The sequence below is a fragment of the Homalodisca vitripennis genome, chromosome 4 (assembly GCF_021130785.1).
Source record: "Homalodisca vitripennis isolate AUS2020 chromosome 4, UT_GWSS_2.1, whole genome shotgun sequence".
NCBI lineage: Eukaryota > Metazoa > Arthropoda > Insecta > Hemiptera > Cicadellidae > Homalodisca > Homalodisca vitripennis.
The window spans coordinates 76,717,068-76,737,078 of NC_060210.1; the positions used below are offsets into that span (position 1 = coordinate 76,717,068).

At 36.5% G+C, this 20,011-nt stretch overlaps 1 protein-coding gene across 3 annotated transcripts in view; it reads right to left on the reverse strand.

Moving 5' to 3' along the window:
* LOC124359554 (NFX1-type zinc finger-containing protein 1-like) overlaps positions 1 to 20,011 on the reverse strand; it is a 138,019-nt gene that overhangs the window by 82,188 nt on the left and 35,820 nt on the right. For all 3 annotated transcript variants that reach the window (XM_046812398.1, XM_046812401.1, XM_046812399.1), the window contains exons 4-5: positions 18,558 to 18,641; positions 11,977 to 12,248 (exon numbers count right to left, since the gene is read on the reverse strand). In XM_046812398.1, the coding sequence (XP_046668354.1) occupies positions 11,977 to 12,248; positions 18,558 to 18,641 (356 nt within the window). The remainder of the gene's footprint in view (positions 1 to 11,976; positions 12,249 to 18,557; positions 18,642 to 20,011) is intronic.

Genomic DNA, 20,011 nt, shown 5'->3' on the forward strand with positions numbered 1-20,011 from the left:
TATTTACAATTATAATACACAATCATTTTATGAGTATAAAAAAAAAAAAAAACAACTGAAATATTCTTACATGTACGAACTGCCAAATTCTTTGTAAGAGTAGCTTAATTTGTCATCAAGTCACGTCATTAATCAATCATGGATTTTACACACAACCTACGCTGTTATTACTCTAATTTGTATTTAATCGAAACATGTTTAGGACATAAGGTTATTTATAATTATTGTTTGATATAATTTCCATACAAAATAAACAAATTCTATATGACTTTATACTAAAATACTAACTTTTGATTTCAGACGTTATTACAAATACATTTTCAATTTTAAAATAAATAAATTTATAATTATGTTTACAAGGTCATTCTGAAAGTTTTCAAATACCGGGAAGACAGTGCATAGTGGAACAATCTTATCACTCTTAAGTGTTTGTCCAAGCGTCAGTCAAACCTGACAGCAACATGGGTTTTACAGTGTACTTGTATAGTCTGATTGGAAATATCAGAACATTTTGATGCTGTGATTTTTTAAGATTTTAAAGTTGGTTTGTATCAAAAAGAAAGCACTGAAAAATTGCATTTTGTTCTGAAGCAACATTTTGAGCTATTGTTTTCAAGTGGTATTCAGGATTTCAAAGGGACCATAATTCGCTTTAAGATGATGAACTTCGGGAAGGCTGCATTTCGACGTCACTCAAGAAAACTTAGATATGGTGCACTGTGATTCAAGAGGACGGACACTGTTCTTATTTAATGATTGAGGTTTTCCAACAAATATACACAGCAGCGAGAGTAATCTTGCATTACTTTTCAAAAGTCAAGAAGATAACTCCTGGATGGATATCTCACTATTTGATAGATGAGAAAAAAACTTAGTGTTAAAACCAGCTAGCAGACTTTCCAACTGCTTAATAAAGGTTGTCATCGGATCATTTCCAAAATTGTAACTAGTAGCAATATTGACATACCATATTATTATGATGTTCCAACTCAAGAAGAGATTTGATTATGGATGTTTGAAGACAAGCTATTTCCTACAATGGTCTAGAAACAAATGTTGGTTAAGAAAGTAATGTATGCATATGTGTTAAAGAAGGACAAAGGGCTGTCACAGCAAGCTGGTACAATGAATAATGCTTGCCAGAAGTTCTTCAGGACATGAACATTAAAGAGTTTAATTTGGCACCACAAAAATGCCTCTTCTCAAACTGCTGCAAAAACTTTGGAGTCTATAATACTTAAAATATTTTCTTAAGAATTTAGATACAATTTTGATTTTTAAAAGTGAAAATAGTTAACATCAGTGCCTAAAAATTCCAAAATATGTTAGAAAAATATTGTAAAACAACCCATGCAAGATCCAATTAAAGTTATTCTCAGTGAAAACCTAAATATAACAACTATGTGTCTTTTACTGCTACTAAGATCTGAAATAAACTAAAAAAACTTTAAAAAAGGATTATTTTAAAATATACTCATGTATAGTTGGATTAAGGTGGTTTTCCTTCATGAATAAAAATACCCTCTACATTTTTTAACTCTCACAAAGTACGTAGCATTATTGAGCTCAAAGTTATATTTTTAAGAGCTGAATGTCAGAGAATAAATGAAGAAATTGAGTCACAGTAGACTCATAAAAGAATAATATTGAATTACCTGTAGTAGTGTGGTTGATGACAAAGGACAAAGGCAGGCGGCTCTTATATCAATATTATATATATTAAAAATTGTATGTTAGCTCAACATTAGTCACTTCAAAAAATACTAAACCTTAATATACCTGTGGTTGTTGCTAAATCTGAATGTACAAAATAATGGCTGAGATTCATATAGCAAGTAATAATTAATTTCATGTTGTAAATAAATCTGTTACAGTCCATTTTACTTTTACAAATTCTTGAAAATAATTCATTTACATACATCAATCTAATCTAGATTAGATAATATAGATACTAATAATAATTATCAATAATATAGATTGATTAGATTATAGAAAAATCTGATAGATTGAATAGGTTTAGTTCTTTTACCACATATCCTTTGGGATATTGGGGTGGATTCATAGATCCTCACATGTCAACCTGAGCTTATTGTGTGCCCCTTTGATGTTAGAGGGGTAAGCCTATCTTCGTGCCCTTTATTAGGCTAAGAAGCTTTTCCCAGATACTAGCATCTGGTTCGTCGCCTGGTTGTTTATCACCGAAAAGAGCCCTTCTCCTTGCTCCCAGTCTCTCACAGTCCAGTATTATGTGTTTTGCAGTCTCTTCAGACTTATTGCAGAGTCTACACTCCGAGTCCTCATTTCGTAAACCTAGAGTGTTTAGGTGTTTCCTGAAGTGGCCGTGTCCAGTGATCAAGGCAATCACTTGCTTAACCCGATCCCTGCCCAGCCCCATCAGCCATCTGGTGAATCCGGAGCTAGAATCGGCAAGCAGTCTTTTGCCGAGTGCTTGTCCTCGGTGACTCTGCCACCGCAAGCGGTGTGTCTTCCTGGACCAATTACCACATATAATAAAACTCTAAGAAGGAGCTCTAAGAACTTATTATGTAATGTTATAAAAAATCAAATTTTAAGGAGGAAACGTGACTGACACTAGAGAAATTCCAAGTACACTGATCATAGATTAGAGCTACTTAGAGGCATTCACCACTTTTAATGCTTCCTGGCGTGAGATATGTGATACAAGCATTGTGCAAAATGTGAGGAATTTGCATTTGCCTTTGAAAATTAAGATTGTTTATTATATGTGCTGGTGGAAGAAGTTGATCAAATTGGTTATTTGTTAACCTCAACTTCAAAGTGTAATGTACTACCCACTCCAATAACTGATATGTAGACTAGTCAAGAGCTGATAACTGGTAGATAGCAGTGACTGATAGCTTTATCACTTTGTTACACAACTACCAGTATTGCACAGGAATCGGTATTATTGTGCAAAACTTAACCGATTCATGTTTAATACAACAGTGTTTTAAATACTATTCTGCAGATTGAAAGTAATTTTAAGAATTTTATTTTGTTTTATCCAGTGATTTTTCCCACTTAATTACAAAATAATTTTGAACTGTAATTTTTTTACCAATTATGAAAATAAAACAAAATTAATTCTGATTTTTGTTTTATTTTACTGAGATTCACGACCATTTTCATTTAAAATCTCTGTCCAACCTAATTGAAAATGAAGTGATAAAATTATAACATTTGTTTAATTATTTTGATTTTAGATTATAGTTTTTGCCCCTATTGTCTGATATAAGCTCATCCATTAATTTTCAACTAATTTCCTTTAGAACAATTTCTTAAACATTTATTTTAATTCACTTTTACTTGTAAAGCCTGAGGTATGTTTTGTAGCTAACAAAACAGGCAAGAAAAGTTTATTTAAAAATATCTGAATTGTTTAGTAAATAATTATCCATTTTATATCAAAATAAATTTCCACAAATCTGGCATCTTTGGGAATTACAAGTTGCTGGATTATTGAAAATGCTGGGTAAAGAGTGTTGTATGAAAACAGTACTAAATGTTTCCTACATTTAAAAAATCAATGACCTACCAACAAACTTAAATTGTTTAGATGTTTTGTTGTGTATCTTATTAAGAAATATGTACTGATTGTGTACGACAAATATTGTACCTATAAATATTTATTAACACATTCACTGCGGGTGACGAGCATGCTTGTCATGCGAATGTAGCACGCCGGGCAGTGGACGGGCGAGCTCGGCATACGGCAGCAGCTTTCATATTGCCTCAGTGTGAGCTGAGCAGTAGCCCGGGAAGGCTGTAACACTCATAGCGACGTGTGCCTGTTTCGGTGAGTCAGTTGGTGCAATTCACCGCCGGTGAGCCATTTTCGTTTGTTGTCTATGCTTTGCGATATTGTGTGAGTGGATTATAGTGTCTGTTGACTGTGTAAGTGTATGTACTTATAATGGAGGAAGACGATAATGTTATTGACGATAATTTTTCATCTGATAAAGACAATGAGTCGAGTTCAAACAGTTCTAGGGACGGTGAAGGCGGCGTCCCCCACCCCCAGTGGACCGGCATGGCCAGAGACATGGCTGGTTTACGTGACCTGCCGTTCACTGGTCAACCTGGCTTGATCGTTCCCATTCCAGGTGACAATAAACCAATTGACTGGTTCAATCTCCTTCTTGACACCGTGTATTTAGAGAATCATTAGACAAACCAACCTGTATGCCCTGGAACTATTTTGTGGTCCCACCACTACTCCCGCGTCTCGACCAAATGGAAGGACTTAGTGACAGCCAAACTAAAAACGTTCTTAGGCCTTCTACTGTTGACTGGCAACATAACATCAGATTGAATCGATTGAACAACTATTGGAAAACTCATCGGTTGTTGAACTTTCTTATGTTCAAGGAGTACATGTCTCGAGATCGATTTCTTGGCATTTTGAGATGTCTGCATTATTCAAGAGTTGATACTCCTGATCACCCCGAACCTGCTAACGACCGGTCTTTTAAAATTCAAATTATTGTTGATTATTTCAACAATAAGATGCGACAGATATATTATCCCGACCGTGAACTGACAATCGACGAAGAGATGGTACTGTGGCGTGGCAGACTGGTCTTCCGCCAGTATGTAAAAGGCAAGTGTCACAAATATGGAATCAAAATTTATTCTCCGAATAAACCCGAGGGACTCATGCTGCGCTTCCATGTTTACACCGGGAGCCATGACTCTTGTAGTGGCAAAGGTCATTCTGTCAAAGTCGTCATGAAGATGAGTGACTTCCTGGGGAAAGGCCATTCCCTATTCAAGGATAATTTTTATAATACTTTTGTCTTATCATCCAAACTTTTACGTCATTCAACCTACACCACCGGGACCCTACCCATCGACAGACTTCATACACCTCCAGCAGTAAAGGCAAAGGCATTGGGCAAAGGTGAAACGATAGCGAACTATGCCCAAAGTGTCATGATTGGAAAATGGAGGGATAAGCGAACGGTGACTTACATCTCCACACAATATGACAACGAGATGGTCCAAACCACGAACAGGAGAAACCAAAAATGAACGCTGCCAAAACCAATCATGTACTAAAACTCTCACATGAAGGGGAATGACCGCTTGGACCAAATGGTATCTTATTACCCCTGTGAGCGCAAAACCCTGCAATGGCACAAGAACATTTTTTTGCACTTTCTCCAGGTTGTTGTAGTAAATTCTTTTTACATGTACAATATGTACAACTCAGATAGACTGTCCCTGTATGACCTCCGAGTTCGTGTTCTTGAAGACCTGCTCCCTTCAAAGGAAGCCCCACTGCTCATCACACAGACGCGCAACAGCATGCATCGTCTCTCCAAACTAACGAAGCGCGAAGGAAACGGCAAGTCAGTTACCTGGAAGTGCCGCGTTTGCTACCAAGAAGGCAAGTGTAAGGAAACAGTGTACTATTGTGCAGTGTGCCCTGACAAACCAGGTCTGTATGAACTCAGTTGCTTTGATAAGTATCACGAGGACAAATAAGTAGTTTTTAGTCTTTGGCAGTGGGTGGGGATGTATATAGTTTTTTTCTAATTTTTACTCGGGGAGGGAGGAGTGTTAACTGTTTTTGATGTTATATATTTTTCAAACCAATACGTAATATATACGTGTAATTGATGTACTATCTACGTGTCATTCATGTACTATATATGTGTAATTCACAAGTGTTTGTGCCGAAACCTAGTGCGCTGCGAGCACATACAACACGGGAACCGGCACCCGGTGCGGATGACGAGTAGACTCGGCACGGACATGACGTCACCCGTTCCGGCCAACGTAGCTTCCGGGATACCTTGGACAACCCTTTTGGCTATCCTCTGTTTTGGGTAGGTAAAAAACAAAAAAATCCTGCATTTTCTGTCGCCAGTTAATTTTGTCATCCGCAGTGAATGTGTTAAGAAGATAAATAAAATACATCTTATTCTGAACATGAAATGAACAAATTTTGTTGCCTAGAAAAACACTTTTAAAGAGGTTTATATCTTTGGATTATATTCATAAATGTACTTCATTTAATAAAACCCTAATATCTCTGTGTTTTATCACATTTCTTTTTCAAAAATTGATTTTACAATCTACATAAATTTACAAGTTTCGTGGTACTGTAAGAATTGTTGCATTCAACAAATCTTATAAGTGTATCAATACCAGCACTTGTCTACTTCCACGTTGATGGAATGTTGACTCAGGATCATCAATTTCTCCATGATCTGATTCAGCATCCACAGACTGAAGGTCTGACTGGTGCCCTAATGCACTTTTTATAATATTTTCTTCTAAAACAGGCTCTCCACGATCAATATCTATCGAATCCATGACTTCTTGTCGCAATTTCTTTATTTATTCCTGGGAACAATTTTTCACCAAATCCATGACAGCTATATTGTGGACTGTAACAGTAATGTCCTCTTCTTCTTAGGTTTAGGTCCAAAGTTTCCTTCAAAACTTCTAAGATTAGTAAGTTTGGCCTTATTCCAGGTTAAAGTGATTCTAAAAATATCATCTTTTAAGTTAAATTTCTTTTGACAGTAAATCACCATAATCTGAGGTTATTAAACACTGTAGGAAATTACATTTAAAATTTTGTATCATTTCTTGATTCATTGGTTGAAACAAAGAAGTGACATTTCCTAGGAGGTACATGGTAAAAAATTCCCAGACGTCAATTCAATTACTTAAGGGTGAGCTTAACAATTGTCTAGCACCAACACAGCTTTACTATCTTCAGATAAACCACCATTTAAAGACTCTTTTACAGTTGGAACAAAATTATGAACTAACAAATCCTTGAACAAATCTAAACTTATCTCTGCATTGGCCTAGGCCCCCTAAACTACTTGCAAGTTTATAATAGCTTTTAAAGGCCTTGAACTTTTTGACTTTCCGATCACAAAAGTTCATCATGTGGTTACCAGGCACATTAACACAAAACGAAACTGTCAAATGGTTCTTGTTCTTTTTGAAGCCTTTTTTTTTTTTTTTTTTTTTTTTTTCCTTGGGGCGGCCTACTGCCATGCACTTAAGCCTCAAGGGCTTTTTGCGCACCCCGGAAACACCATGAGGCCCACCAGTCTACAACTTCAGCAGTTCAACGAACCGCCGAAGACAACCTATCAAGTCCTCCTGGGAAAATTCACCACCCCTGTCCAAGCTACCAAAGATGGCATACCGCTCTCTTGCTATTGCAGGGCAATCAAAGAGCAGGTGCTCAGCAGTCTCCTCCTGCTCATTACACCTTCCACAGAGCGGATCCTCCTGGAGGATGCCAACTCTGTGTAGATGTTTCTTCAGGTGACCATGCCCCGTAATGAGACCAATGACCTTAGAGGACATTGATCTGTTTAATGAGAGAAGGTCCGAAGCCACCTTGGAGGAAGGTGACTGTAATACCATTCTGCTCACTCTCAAACCCGGATGCAACCTCCACCTTCTCTCATGCTCCGCGCGAATCCATTTCGAGACAACCTTACCACCCTACTACGATTCACACCTTGGAACACCGCAGAACGGTTGAGGGCCCGTCATGATTGTTGCTGAGCCCTGGTTGGCCAGGGCATCAGCTCTTTCGTTCCCAAGAATCCCCTCATGACCCGGAACCCAACAAACGGTTACATTGTTGATTCTGGCAAGGGAGGAAACGGTCTGATAGCAATCCCAAACCAGTTTGGATTTGATTGCGCAAGAATCCAGCGCCATCAGCGCTGCCTGACTGTCCGTGAAAATGTTAATCGTCTTGCCCCTATATCGCAGACAAAGATTCTCACAAGCACATTCCATAATGGCTGCGACCTCCGCTTGAAAGACTGTCGGATACGGACCCATAGGAACCACCAGCTCCCTACATGGTCTCACTCCCAGAATTCCAGCGCCTGTGCCTTGAAGCCTTTTACATATTTTTTATTTTTTGCTGACAGAGTTGAGTTAGGGAAAGAACACCAAAGTAGGCTAGTTTCATCGGCATAGTAGATTTGGCATAGTGATAAGTCGTGCTCTCTAACCATATTCTTCGGCGGCATCTTGGTCGGCCGAACAAAATGGGTCTTGGTCAAGCTTACAGGCACCAAGATGATAAGTCGTGCTCCCTAACCAGACTCTCAGAAACACCTTTATATTCTTCAGCTACCATTTACAAATAAAAATGATGTAACAGAGCATCTGAGCTCATTTTACCAGTTGTTTATTGTATTACTGTGATAACAACAAACACCAAATCTGACTGAGAGCTTTCAAACACATTCTAGCAGAAATGTCAAAAACATACAATGGTTATTGCTAAATGCAGAACAGAAGAAAAGCGTGTGAAGCTTACCACCTCTGATCCACTAAGTGGTAGGACACAAGCTGTGCCTTTTTGCCCAGAATGGGTTAAAGCTGCATTTCTTAGGTTTGTTGCCGGATTATTGGAAGTGTTGGACCATCAGTGTCAGACTAGTGGAAGTTTACTGGAGTAGATAAATTATTTTTATTTCAATTTTTTATAGCTTTTTGTGAGCAAAGTATATTCTACTATACAATTATTTACAAATTCTCTGTGTTTTGAGCATTTGTTGTTACGTACAAGAAACAAAAAATGTAAATATAAATACACATAGTATTTATATTTACATTACATACAACAGTTAAAGTTTACATCTACATTATTTCTTGACCGATTTTTATGTTTTAGGTGTCAAAATGTCTGAAATTAATTTATTAAACTTTTTATTTTTCCCATATTATATACTCACCTCATATAATGAAGATTCAATACATGAATGGACAAAGTGAGTCGGATTCAAGACATGGAGATTAATCTAAGAGCTTATACAGTTGGAAATGTTTATCTAACTATCTCAAAATGATCATATACTTAAATAAATATAATATGCGAATTGTACTTAGAACCCTAATGCAACGTGGCTACTCAAAACACCTTTTTTATTCCAGGTCAAAAATTTCTGGTTCTCTATTTTGAAACCAAATATAAACACTGTCACGCTGTATTACCCTTATGTAAAATTTATTTGTTACTGTATGTTTCATAATCTAATATATATACAACCGCATGTGTAACTGACTGACTCACTCACTCACGTATACTAATTCTAACCTACTTCCAGATGAGTTAGAGACTTGAAATTTGGTACACAGATAGCTTTCCACGTGTAACCACCAGGAAAATCCCGAAAAGTGAGAATTTTTCATTTTCAACCCCTCAAAAAAAATTCCCAAAAAATCGCGCATTCTTCACCCCTGCAGGCATTTTTTGTAAGCCCGATAGCGGGCGAACCGTTGGAGCTAGCTCGGATCTGACGGAAAATTCATGGTCAGGAATGAAGTGAACTACAAAAAAGGTCTAATGACTTTTTGCTCTATCTTCCATGGTTAAGCGACAAAACGCTCGAACATTTGAAATTCCAGAGATTTTTTCGATAAAAATAATGTTTCAAGCCCGATAGCGGCCGAACCGTTGGTCGTAGCTCAAATCTGATTGACCCATCAAATTAGCAAATTGCGCGATCTACAGAAAAGGTCCAGTAATCTTTTGCCCTATCTCGATTGGTTTGGCCGAAAAACGTGATTATGTACAATTTTGTTGTAACTTTTACGCGAAACTTTTGTTTTTGGGGTCGATAGCGGCGAAACCATTGGTCGGAGGTCAAAATAAGACTAACTTTTTATTTAGGAAATAAGATGACCTACAAAAAAGGTCCAGTGACTTTTTACTATATTTCCCTTAGTTTGACCGCAAAACGCGATTAAGTGAAAATATTGGACATTTTCGCCTAAAAATTTACATTCCGGGCTTGATAGCGGCTAAACGGTTGGTCGTAACTCAAAACAAATTTTAAACGGGATTTAGGAAATCACGTGATCTACAGAAAAGGTTCAGTGACTTCGGGAGTTGGCTGAGCGTTAGCTAAGCGTCAATAGTAGATAGGGACAGAGGAATATTTATTATGTTCACAGACACAATACCCTCTAAAAAAGGCCCAAGTGTGTCATTAACCCCCGGTAATATTAACCCCCCCCCCCGGGGATTTCCTGGTATGACCTGATAACCTCCTGTACATTCAACCCCCTGATGTGTTAACCCCCCTGGTAACATTAAACCCCCCCAGGGAATTTCCTGCCATGACCTCATGTCCGAATTTTACCAGTCACCAAATCTCTTAACCCCCCCCCCCTGGGAAGATCCTGGTATGACCAGATAACCCCCTGGAGACTTATCCCCCGGTAACGTTAACCCCCCCTGGGAATTTGTTCATATGACCAGACAATATCCTGACGAAATTAAACCCCCTCTTGTCTTAACCTCCTTAACATTAATCACCCACCCAGGGAATTTCTCGCCTTGACTAGATAGTCTCCTGGTGATATTAAACCCCCTGTTCGACTTAAAATACTGCCTTGAGGTCGGTTTTTATTATGTTTATACTAAACAGTTCAAGATAGCTGACCCGTGCAGACTTTTCTCCCGAGCTCATTTCTGGCTAAACCATAGGTCGTAGATCAGATCTGAGGGCACAATCGAAAGACAAAATTAAATTTCCAACAAGAAAGGTCCAGTCACTTTTTGTCGTATCTCTAACGGTTTAACCGCAAAATGCCCTCAAAGTCAAAAGTTTTTACGAATCCGGAAAAAAATCTATGAAAAAGGTCAATTTTTAAATCCCTTGTCATTTACTTAATGTCCGGACTTAACCAGTCAACCGAATTCCGCTTATCCCCGAATTTGCAAGCGTTTACTTTGGGGGCCTGGGGGCGTAGCCCCCAGCGAGCCGAAGGCGAGTTTATTTATACACAAAGAACTACAAAAACTTGTTTTAGCAATCAGTAATTTTTAATACTGCCTATCAGGTGTTGTTCGCGAATGGGCAAAGCAGACTCATGATGGTGTACCAAAATAAATATATAAAATACAAATTATAACCAAAATATTACTTATACATAACATAGCTATTTATGTATCTCTACAGACACACGTGGACTCCAGATTCTAGATTTTGTAGTTTATATATCAACCCTCATGACCTAAACCCTACAAATACTATAAACAAATTGGACAAAATTAAAACAATAATTTTTTCAAAGTTACTAATATAAATACAAAAGTCAATAATATAAATTAATACATTCAATTTAAGCTAATACATTATATCTAGACTGTAAAGATACTTCTCAATAATATCATACTGCCTTCCAGATCTTTTATTTCCTTGAGAAGTTTATTATGGTATATTTTGTGCCCATCCTAATAATATTACAAATGCGAAAGTGCCTTTGTTTGTTTGTACTCAATCGATTGTACTGACAGTTTACATGAACATTCTTATGGTTCTTGGGATGAATGTTGACCTATACTTACTTTGAAAATCTCTCCGGCCTACGCCCCACTGGTCTTTAAAGTAGTAATAAATCCCATCTTGGTCTCTAAAGTTGTGTAATTTTAATTGAATGTGTTCTGTATAAACATTAACTTTATTACATTTCAAACATACAAACCAATACTTAAAACTTTTATTTTGTTAACTTATAACTCACAAAATAAAAGTTTTAAGTATTCGTTTGAGTGTTTTAAATGTAATTAATTAAGTTAACAGTAGCCAATAAAAGCTCCATCTTCAACATTGTATAAACATTGTTTATTATTTTCCCTGATTCAAGGAGCTGACAAATTATTTCTTGATTTCATAAGCTCTTAGAGACAGAAAAATTGTTTTTGATATTTTCCCGGTTCTTGAAGGAGATTCCCAGCCATGTGGCCACCCTGTAAAGGACATGGCCATCTTTTAAAACATCTAATGAATATAGATTTGACCTACACTGACGTTTTAAAAACAAAGCAGATCAAAATTATCCAACATTTTTACAGTGCGTAAAATTTAATTAAATTTAATAGTTGTTAAGTGTGATTTGTATTTGTTCCAAAATTACATACAAGATTAGTGTTAAAAGAAATATCATTACCTGGTCTTCTGGCTTGTTATGAGTGAGAAAAAAGACAAACTTGTCGATGCCCGACACTCTTGGTCTGTCAAATGTGGATGGGTGATTGGCCAGAGAGGGATATATCGTTGGTACAATCAGAGAGGCTATCTCAGGCCTCATACGATGCTGCACTCCCAGCACAGAGCATCCCAACCCATTCTTCAACATCCTCTCAAACAGTGATACCTCCATACCATACTTCTTGGCTAACTGATACACAGCAGGTTTGGGTTTCAACTGTTTGTGGTCACCTGAGAATACAGAACAAGATCATAGGAATATATTTGAAGTAAAACATAAGGTTGGCCACTCTAAACATGTTTTCAAATTCCTGGTTTTCCCGGTTGCAAATTTCCGATTCTCTAGTCTATTTTCAAACCAAATACACAAGTGTAATACTGTATTTAACCCTTACACTGAGTTCAACGTTTACAGTTTATTGTCATCAGCTGTATTTGCAAGAAATACCACAAAGCTGTGGTGCTCTAGCATTTTGTTGCTAGCAAAATTTGGTGATGATTTATTGCTATCACCTACTTCAAATACCTTAGTTTACTTCAAATACATGTGTCTTTTGATGTATCGACGAATCATTGTGTATACCTAATAACTTTCCTTTCTGTGGTGTTTGGAAAATACATATATCCAATACGGAATAAACAAAGATAACAAATAAATACCAACACAGTGCTACTGTGGGGCAGACAGCAGTCCAGCATTGCGGGTCAGAGATCTGGGGTGGACGAACTTCAAAGCAATTGGTAATTTGCGTACTGCCGATCAGTAGTCATCCAGGAATAGAATTTTTTTGGATTAGAGATTCAGGTTCCCCATATGAGTAATATATCATGAAATCGTGAATTTTCAAGCGTACTTAAGCACTTCTGTTGGCATCGGAATCGAGTAGAAAGAGCCCCAGTATCGAGTATTGAAAACGATCCATCCCTACTAAAAATTCCAGGGACACTATAAAATTTAATGCATTTTTCCTGGAGTCCGAAATTCATGTGTAATGCACGCTTTTCCAGATTCTCATCGTTGGCAGTAGCCTTGGTTAGAGTCCGGTGAAAGTATTGTAGCTCTCAATATATATCCCACTGACGGCCAATACATGAAGAATGCATCAGAAAGTTATCTGCTACAGAAGTTACCGGTGTGGTTAGTTCGTGATCCGTAGAATAAGTAGATAGACACCAGTACAGAACAGTACCTTATGCAGTTGCACCTAGAATACAAGCACATTTGATGTTACCAATTAATTACTGACTCCTAAATATTTTGTGTCAGCCTTTAATATAATGCAAGAATATAATAGAATCACCACATCACGACAAAACACAACTACAAAGTAAATTAACGCACAAAAGGCCATGGTTTGTCACGAGTTCGTTCGATTACAGTCATGGACTACGAAACATGACATAAGGCTCGTCATGACATTTAAACAGTTCGAATCGTCCGACTGATCATCACGTGTGCGGGGAAGTAGTTTAGGTAAATATTTAATCGGAGAACTTACGGGATTTCCAGCCGTCGTGCAACCAATCCTGCTCTGACGACGGAACTGACGCGCTTGTTTGATTCAGTCGGCTGACCGTCTGCCGTCTGTAGACTGACAACAACATAACCTGTGTTTACACTGGCAAGTAAAGTTACAAGAGATTTGCACAACTACTGTCACATAATATAAACAATTTTACTCACAAGAACTGTCGCAAGTACTTCTACAACTTGCTACAGTTGTATAGCTGGAGTCAATATGAAGTCTGTTCACACATGGCTGAGATGTCTCGGCAATGTTTGTAATTGAAATTTTAATAGTCGAGTTCTTGCAAACAACTGTCCAACACTGGTTGCGGCACCGCTCGCGAGAGCTCTTGCAACCCGTTAAAACACAATTTTTACAAAGTTTGCAATTTTTCCAGTTTAAACGCAGTTCATTCAAAGTTTGGATGTGACTGTGATATCAAAACATAACATCACTTTTTTTTAATTTATGTAATTTGATGACACATTGGAAAGTGTGCGAGGAGCAATCATTCATGGACCAACCGACGTCTCGGCCAAGATACAAGTGGTATCAATTACTGGAGTGGTGAGCGCTGGATAGAGCGGTGACTTAAAGTTTAATGTTTGTGTTGTACACATGGGGAACACTCACGACAGACGTTAGCAGCAGGGCGGTACCACACAATGCCGCTTATCCACCGCCAATTCTAGACAATAAATGTTTCTCCTGCCGCTCAACCCTCAGCTCATTCTGTCATTGCTGTGAAACATGTTGGACGCAAACGCGCCTTTTTTGGCGTTATTTGTTAAAGCTTACCCACTGTTTTCTTCTCCAAAAGGTATTGTATCAGGCCTGGTAAAAATCCAACTGCAATTCTGGTATACTAAAAAAACCGGATATGTCAAACATATATTGTTCAATGAACCGAACTATTAAGCCTGTTTATAGTCCCACTTCGACGACTGCATAATGCTTAAATACATAAAACCCGATTGTATCGCGGTTAGTACAGCTCTCCTCTTTACCGCTTAATGTGTATCGCTCATTTTGCGCCGAAGTTCGGAACGGTTGGCCGATTTTAAATTGTCCAATGCATTGTTACGTGTTTTTTGGGGGAGGGGGCTTGCCGCGGAGCAGGAGTAGAACTAACCAAGATAAACTCCACTACACTAGTGGAGGCAACCCTCATACGAAGCTCACGAACGTATGTCGATCTTCATTCACAATTTCACGATTCACTTAGTGTATAATACAATGTTTCGAGATTAAAATTCCCGGCTTATTCCCGGTTTCCCAGTTTTCCCGGTCAGGTAGCCACCCTGAACATCAGCATTCTCTTATAAAAAGTATACTACATTTAAAAATGAGATTTGTCTGTATGAAGGAAATTTATTTTTCTGCTAACAGGTTATTTAGAAAAATATCTAATATTAGTAATATTAAAAATTTGTATAGTAAAACACTGCAAAACAACAGAAATAGGGCTAGCATTCTTCATTAGTACAGGGGGTGAAAAATCCCAGGAGTTTTTGGAAATTACTTTTAGTTTTTGGCTTGTTACTAAGAGGGTTAACCCTGCAATGCTCGCGTCACGGTCTTTTTGACCGGGTGTATTTTATTTTGATAGCGACTGTACTTGTTTACGCACGTAAACCCCTCCCCAGGCCAGTAGCCTCATATTTACCCCTCCTACACAAGCTACCACCCTGCTCGTCAGTTTGGCGTTTGACCTTGACTGAGTGCGATCAATTATTTCTCGGCCTGGTCTTAAGTTCCGTGCGCGAGTAGTTGTGTGACCCTAATCTCGGGTCTAAAATTCCGTGCGCAAGTAAATACGTATGTGTTATAAAAAAATCCTTAATATGTTTTAATCTATTTGTAAGTGAAACATTGTGCAATATGGATCGAAATGAGGAAGAACGTATTCGAGCATTATTATTGGAGCCCATATCGGAAGGTAATGAGCCTTTCGCCAATGACAGCGACGATGGAGGAGATCATGAAGAAGATACTAGTGACCACAATACAGTAACAGAAGAATCTGCAGATGAAGATGATGAACGGCCGGAACTTGCTAGAGAAGAAAATGAAATGGTGGTAGAAGAACAACAAATACAAGCCAATGCAACAGGTGAGCTGGCTAACAGTACAAATTATATCTTGGGTAAAGATGGTACAACAAAATGGTATCTTTGCAAACCACCACAAGACGTTAGGAGACCTCCACACGACATTCTCAGAATGCACTTACCAGGAGTTAGGGGTCCAGCAAAAGATTGCACTGAAATATTAGAATGCTGGATGCTATTTTTTACAAACGATATGTTGAGTGATATTGTTAGGTATACTAATATAAAAATACAAATATTAAGACCTCACTTTGCTCGTGAGAGGGATGCCAAGGACACAAACATAACAGAAATGAAATAATTTTTTGGACTTCTTTATTTAGCAGGTATATTAAAATCTTCACATATAAATCTAGAAGATTTATATAAAACTGATTTTATTGGTGTTGAGTTGTTTAAGACCGTGATGAGTATGAATAGGATCAGATTCCTGTTGAGGTGCATCAGATTTGATGACAAGAACACCCGTGAAGATAGACGTCGTTATGACAAATTAGCTCCTATTAGGGATTTGTTTGAACAGTTCAACAACAACTGCAAACAACATTATTCTGTCGAAGAAAATGTCACTGTGGACGAGATGTTGGAACCATTCCGTGGACGCTGTCCATTTCTTCAGTTCATGAAATCAAAACCAGCCAAATATGGCATGAAGGTGAATTGTTTAGCTGATGCTAGAACCTTTTATGCTTGTAATATGGAAGTTTATTGTTCAAAGCAACCTGAAGGCCCATATTCTATTAGCAATTCGCCAAAAGATGTGGTTTTGAGAGCCATTGCACCTATTTCAGGATCATGGAGAGGAGTTACAGTTGACAATTATTTTTGCTCCATCCCACTAGCACATGAGTTAGCCAACAACCATAGGTTGTCACTTGTTGGGACTGTGAGGAAAAACAAAAAAGAACTTCCAAACATCACAGTGTACAAAGATCATAAAGAACGTGAACTTTACAGTAGTTTGTTTGTATATGGAGAGAAGGCTACACTTCTATCTTATAAATCGAAACAAAAAAAAGTAGTCTTGCTTTTATCCACTGAGCATTGTTCGGACACCATTGATGAAATGACTGGGGATTTACAGAAACCTGAAATGCTGACACACTACAACAGGACAAAAGGTGGCGTTGATACCCTTGATCAGTTGAAAGCTACGTATTCTGTTACCAGAAAAACAAACAGGTGGTCTCTATCTCTATTCTTTTCTATGATGAACACGGCAGGAGTAAACAGTTATGTAATCTACAACATTAGAAAATCTGCCAAGACAGTTGAAACTAAAGGTGAAGGAACTTGCCGGAATAAGGGATGAACCACGACGTCGTGCAGAAACAGCTGCTGGTAGATGTGCTTACTGCTCATGGCGTCAAAACCGGAAAACAAAAGTGACATGTTCTTGTTGCAAATGGTACATATGTAAAGAACATACAACAAACTTCTGCACCAACTGTTCTGAAGACGCAGGTGACAAAGTAGAAAAAGAGGCGTAAAGAATGTAAAAAACACAATCCAGCTGTGTTTGCTGCCATTTTATATTTTTATTTCAAACACTCTTTTTTATATCACATTATCATATTCAATAGCACATACTTTAAGCTATAAGAAACTTAATTTATTAAAATAATAATATAACATTAGATTTTCTTATGTTACTCTTGTGTTTTGATGACAACATATTTTATAAAATGATAATAGATTTCATTTCTTTAGTTGACAAAAGTGTTGTGTTAAAATGTGGTTAATACGTACGTTAATAAAATACACAATAAAAATCTAAATATTACAATAATATTTTAAATCTTATATACGCTAATTAATGTTTTTTACAAAATATATGTTTTAATTTAGTGTTTATGTGGTTCTTTTATGTATTAATAAACAATACATTTTATTTGCAAAATGTTTCAATCTTATTTATACAACCTGGTCTCTTTGACCGTGCGCGAGCATATTAGATACTTTTTTGGTGCGACTAATCCAGGGTTAAAGTTTTACCTTCAGGTAAGAAGGTAACCTTGAATTGTATGATCATTTACATCAAGAAGTTCCAGGCATTATCTTCTTTTCAAGGTTAAAAATGGCATGTTGTCCAAAAATTGTTTGGAAATTTTAAAGATACAGGAACAGCTGAGTCCTGCTTTTTTACAGCTTCAGTTTGCCTGTCACGTCTTTTTGCATTTGCAGGAAATAAGTTTCAGGAGTGTGTCCGACGCTAGTAGCACAAGTATGGTATGGACACAAAACCCTTTTTTGTTTTCTTCCAGCCCAATTTTATTGTTAAGCATATTTTTATAATTTTCAAGCAAATTTTGAACCTAAAAGTATGCTCTTAAGGATGTTTTGCTATGCTGCAGCTTCCGTTGGACGCAGGAATGTCAATTGTGCAGATATTTTGTAGGTAGACACCACATAGCATTTGTATCTTAAATTATCTAATGACGCTGGTAAACAACAGTTTTTTACAATACAATAACTTAGTATATTATGGTACTAAATAAACAATGTCACCGCACTATGAAAGTAATAAGGTGACAGAAACAAATGCAAGTGGGCACTAACTACAGCTATGGTGAGTCAAGACTTGACTCTTCGTGAGCGAATGAAAAAGTAAAAAAGCTTTTCTGTGCGTTGACCATTCCCATCCTACGGCACATCAATGTAAGCCTACACAACAAATTCACAACAGCCAAAAACTAGAAAATTAAGATTTTTATGTATCAAATACTATTTTTATATTTTCCGATATAATTTTTATTTGGAAATATCAGATTATTACTCTGCATTCGATAAAAATTTATAAATATAAAGACTTATAAATAAAATGTACTAAGGATATGTTCTTACAGCTATGTACAGTTACTAATAATAAATAAATATTGTTCTAAATATTTGACAAAGACTCTTATACAAGTTTTACGAACCAATGAGAATGACATGTTGAACGCTCTTGGTAAGTGAACTGACAATATGAGCCTCCAGCACCTCAGCAGCCTCTTCCACAATCACTATAACATAACCCATTGGTGGAAACACAATACATCATCTTTCAGCTAGAAACACATTTTTATACTTATTTTAGAGCTTCTGTTCATAAATAACATTATCCTCTAAGCTCACAACTAAAGATAAAAATATAACAATAGTTACTGATGAAATAAATGGCAATTAATAAATTGTCTGATAAACAATTTAGGAAAATATATTAAATATTTTATATCACAATAAGACAATACTACTTTCTATTTAACCGTTTTATTTTAGCAAACATACAGAGTATAACTTATTATGAGCAGACTGTAATTATTAACAAATTGATTTTCTTCCAAAGACTAACGTTTACTATAAAACATTTTAGTGCTTTTTGTTATTACTATTTATTTTAGAAAAATACTCAAATATTAAAGTTAAAATTATTACTTAAGAAAAAACTATACACATTTTACAAAAGTCTCAAAGGCATTTGAATACAGATAAACCAAATCTTTTAAATGAGATACCGTACAAAACTCTCCAACAAAAAATAAATGAAGAAATTGGTTGAGGGTATTTGATCACAAAATACAGTTTTTAGTACTTTGTGAAAATCAAGAAATTTTATCCTCCTGACCAAAATATTAATTACAAAATCTCTTAAGGGTTTTTTGCCTTAGCTCATGCCAAACAACATTACATATTTAATTTGTTTAATTAGCTTAGGCAAAATCTTTTAATATAAAACACAATTTTTCCTGTTATGTTGCTAACATCCCTTCACTTATCATAATTAAGTGAAAATTTCCTAAAGATGTTATTTAACCCTCCAACTGTATGTCATGTTTCCCACATTGTCGCCTAATTTTAGTGTATTTGCAAGGGTATTTTGAAAAATTCATAAAAAATTTAATAATTACGATAATTATATTGTTTGATATACCATTTTGTTTGGAACGACGTGTAGAATATTTATAAGCTCATTATAAAAATTTAAAAAATTTCAAACTGTAAACACAATTTAAAAAATACTTTTTTGTATTTTATTTTTGAGGGTGTGTAACTTATATCAATTTAACTCCTCCTAAAAAAGAGAAATATCCAAGATTATCATACATTTAACTGTGATTTCAAAAATATATAGTTTTACTGTGATAATACTGAAAAAGGAATAAGTATGCTAGTATTATGTAACCGGTTGCTTATGGACATAACAGAGTAAGATTTGAGTAAGTCACTGATGTTAGGGTCTATAAGAAGTTCCCTGATATCACCAACAAGGATCTCTCATTGTCATTCCAAGACAATTACATAACAACTATATCAAAATGAAATATGACATAACCGCACTAAGAAACACGATACTGCTCTTTGTTTATTCACGCAAGGTAACTCGTTGTTTACA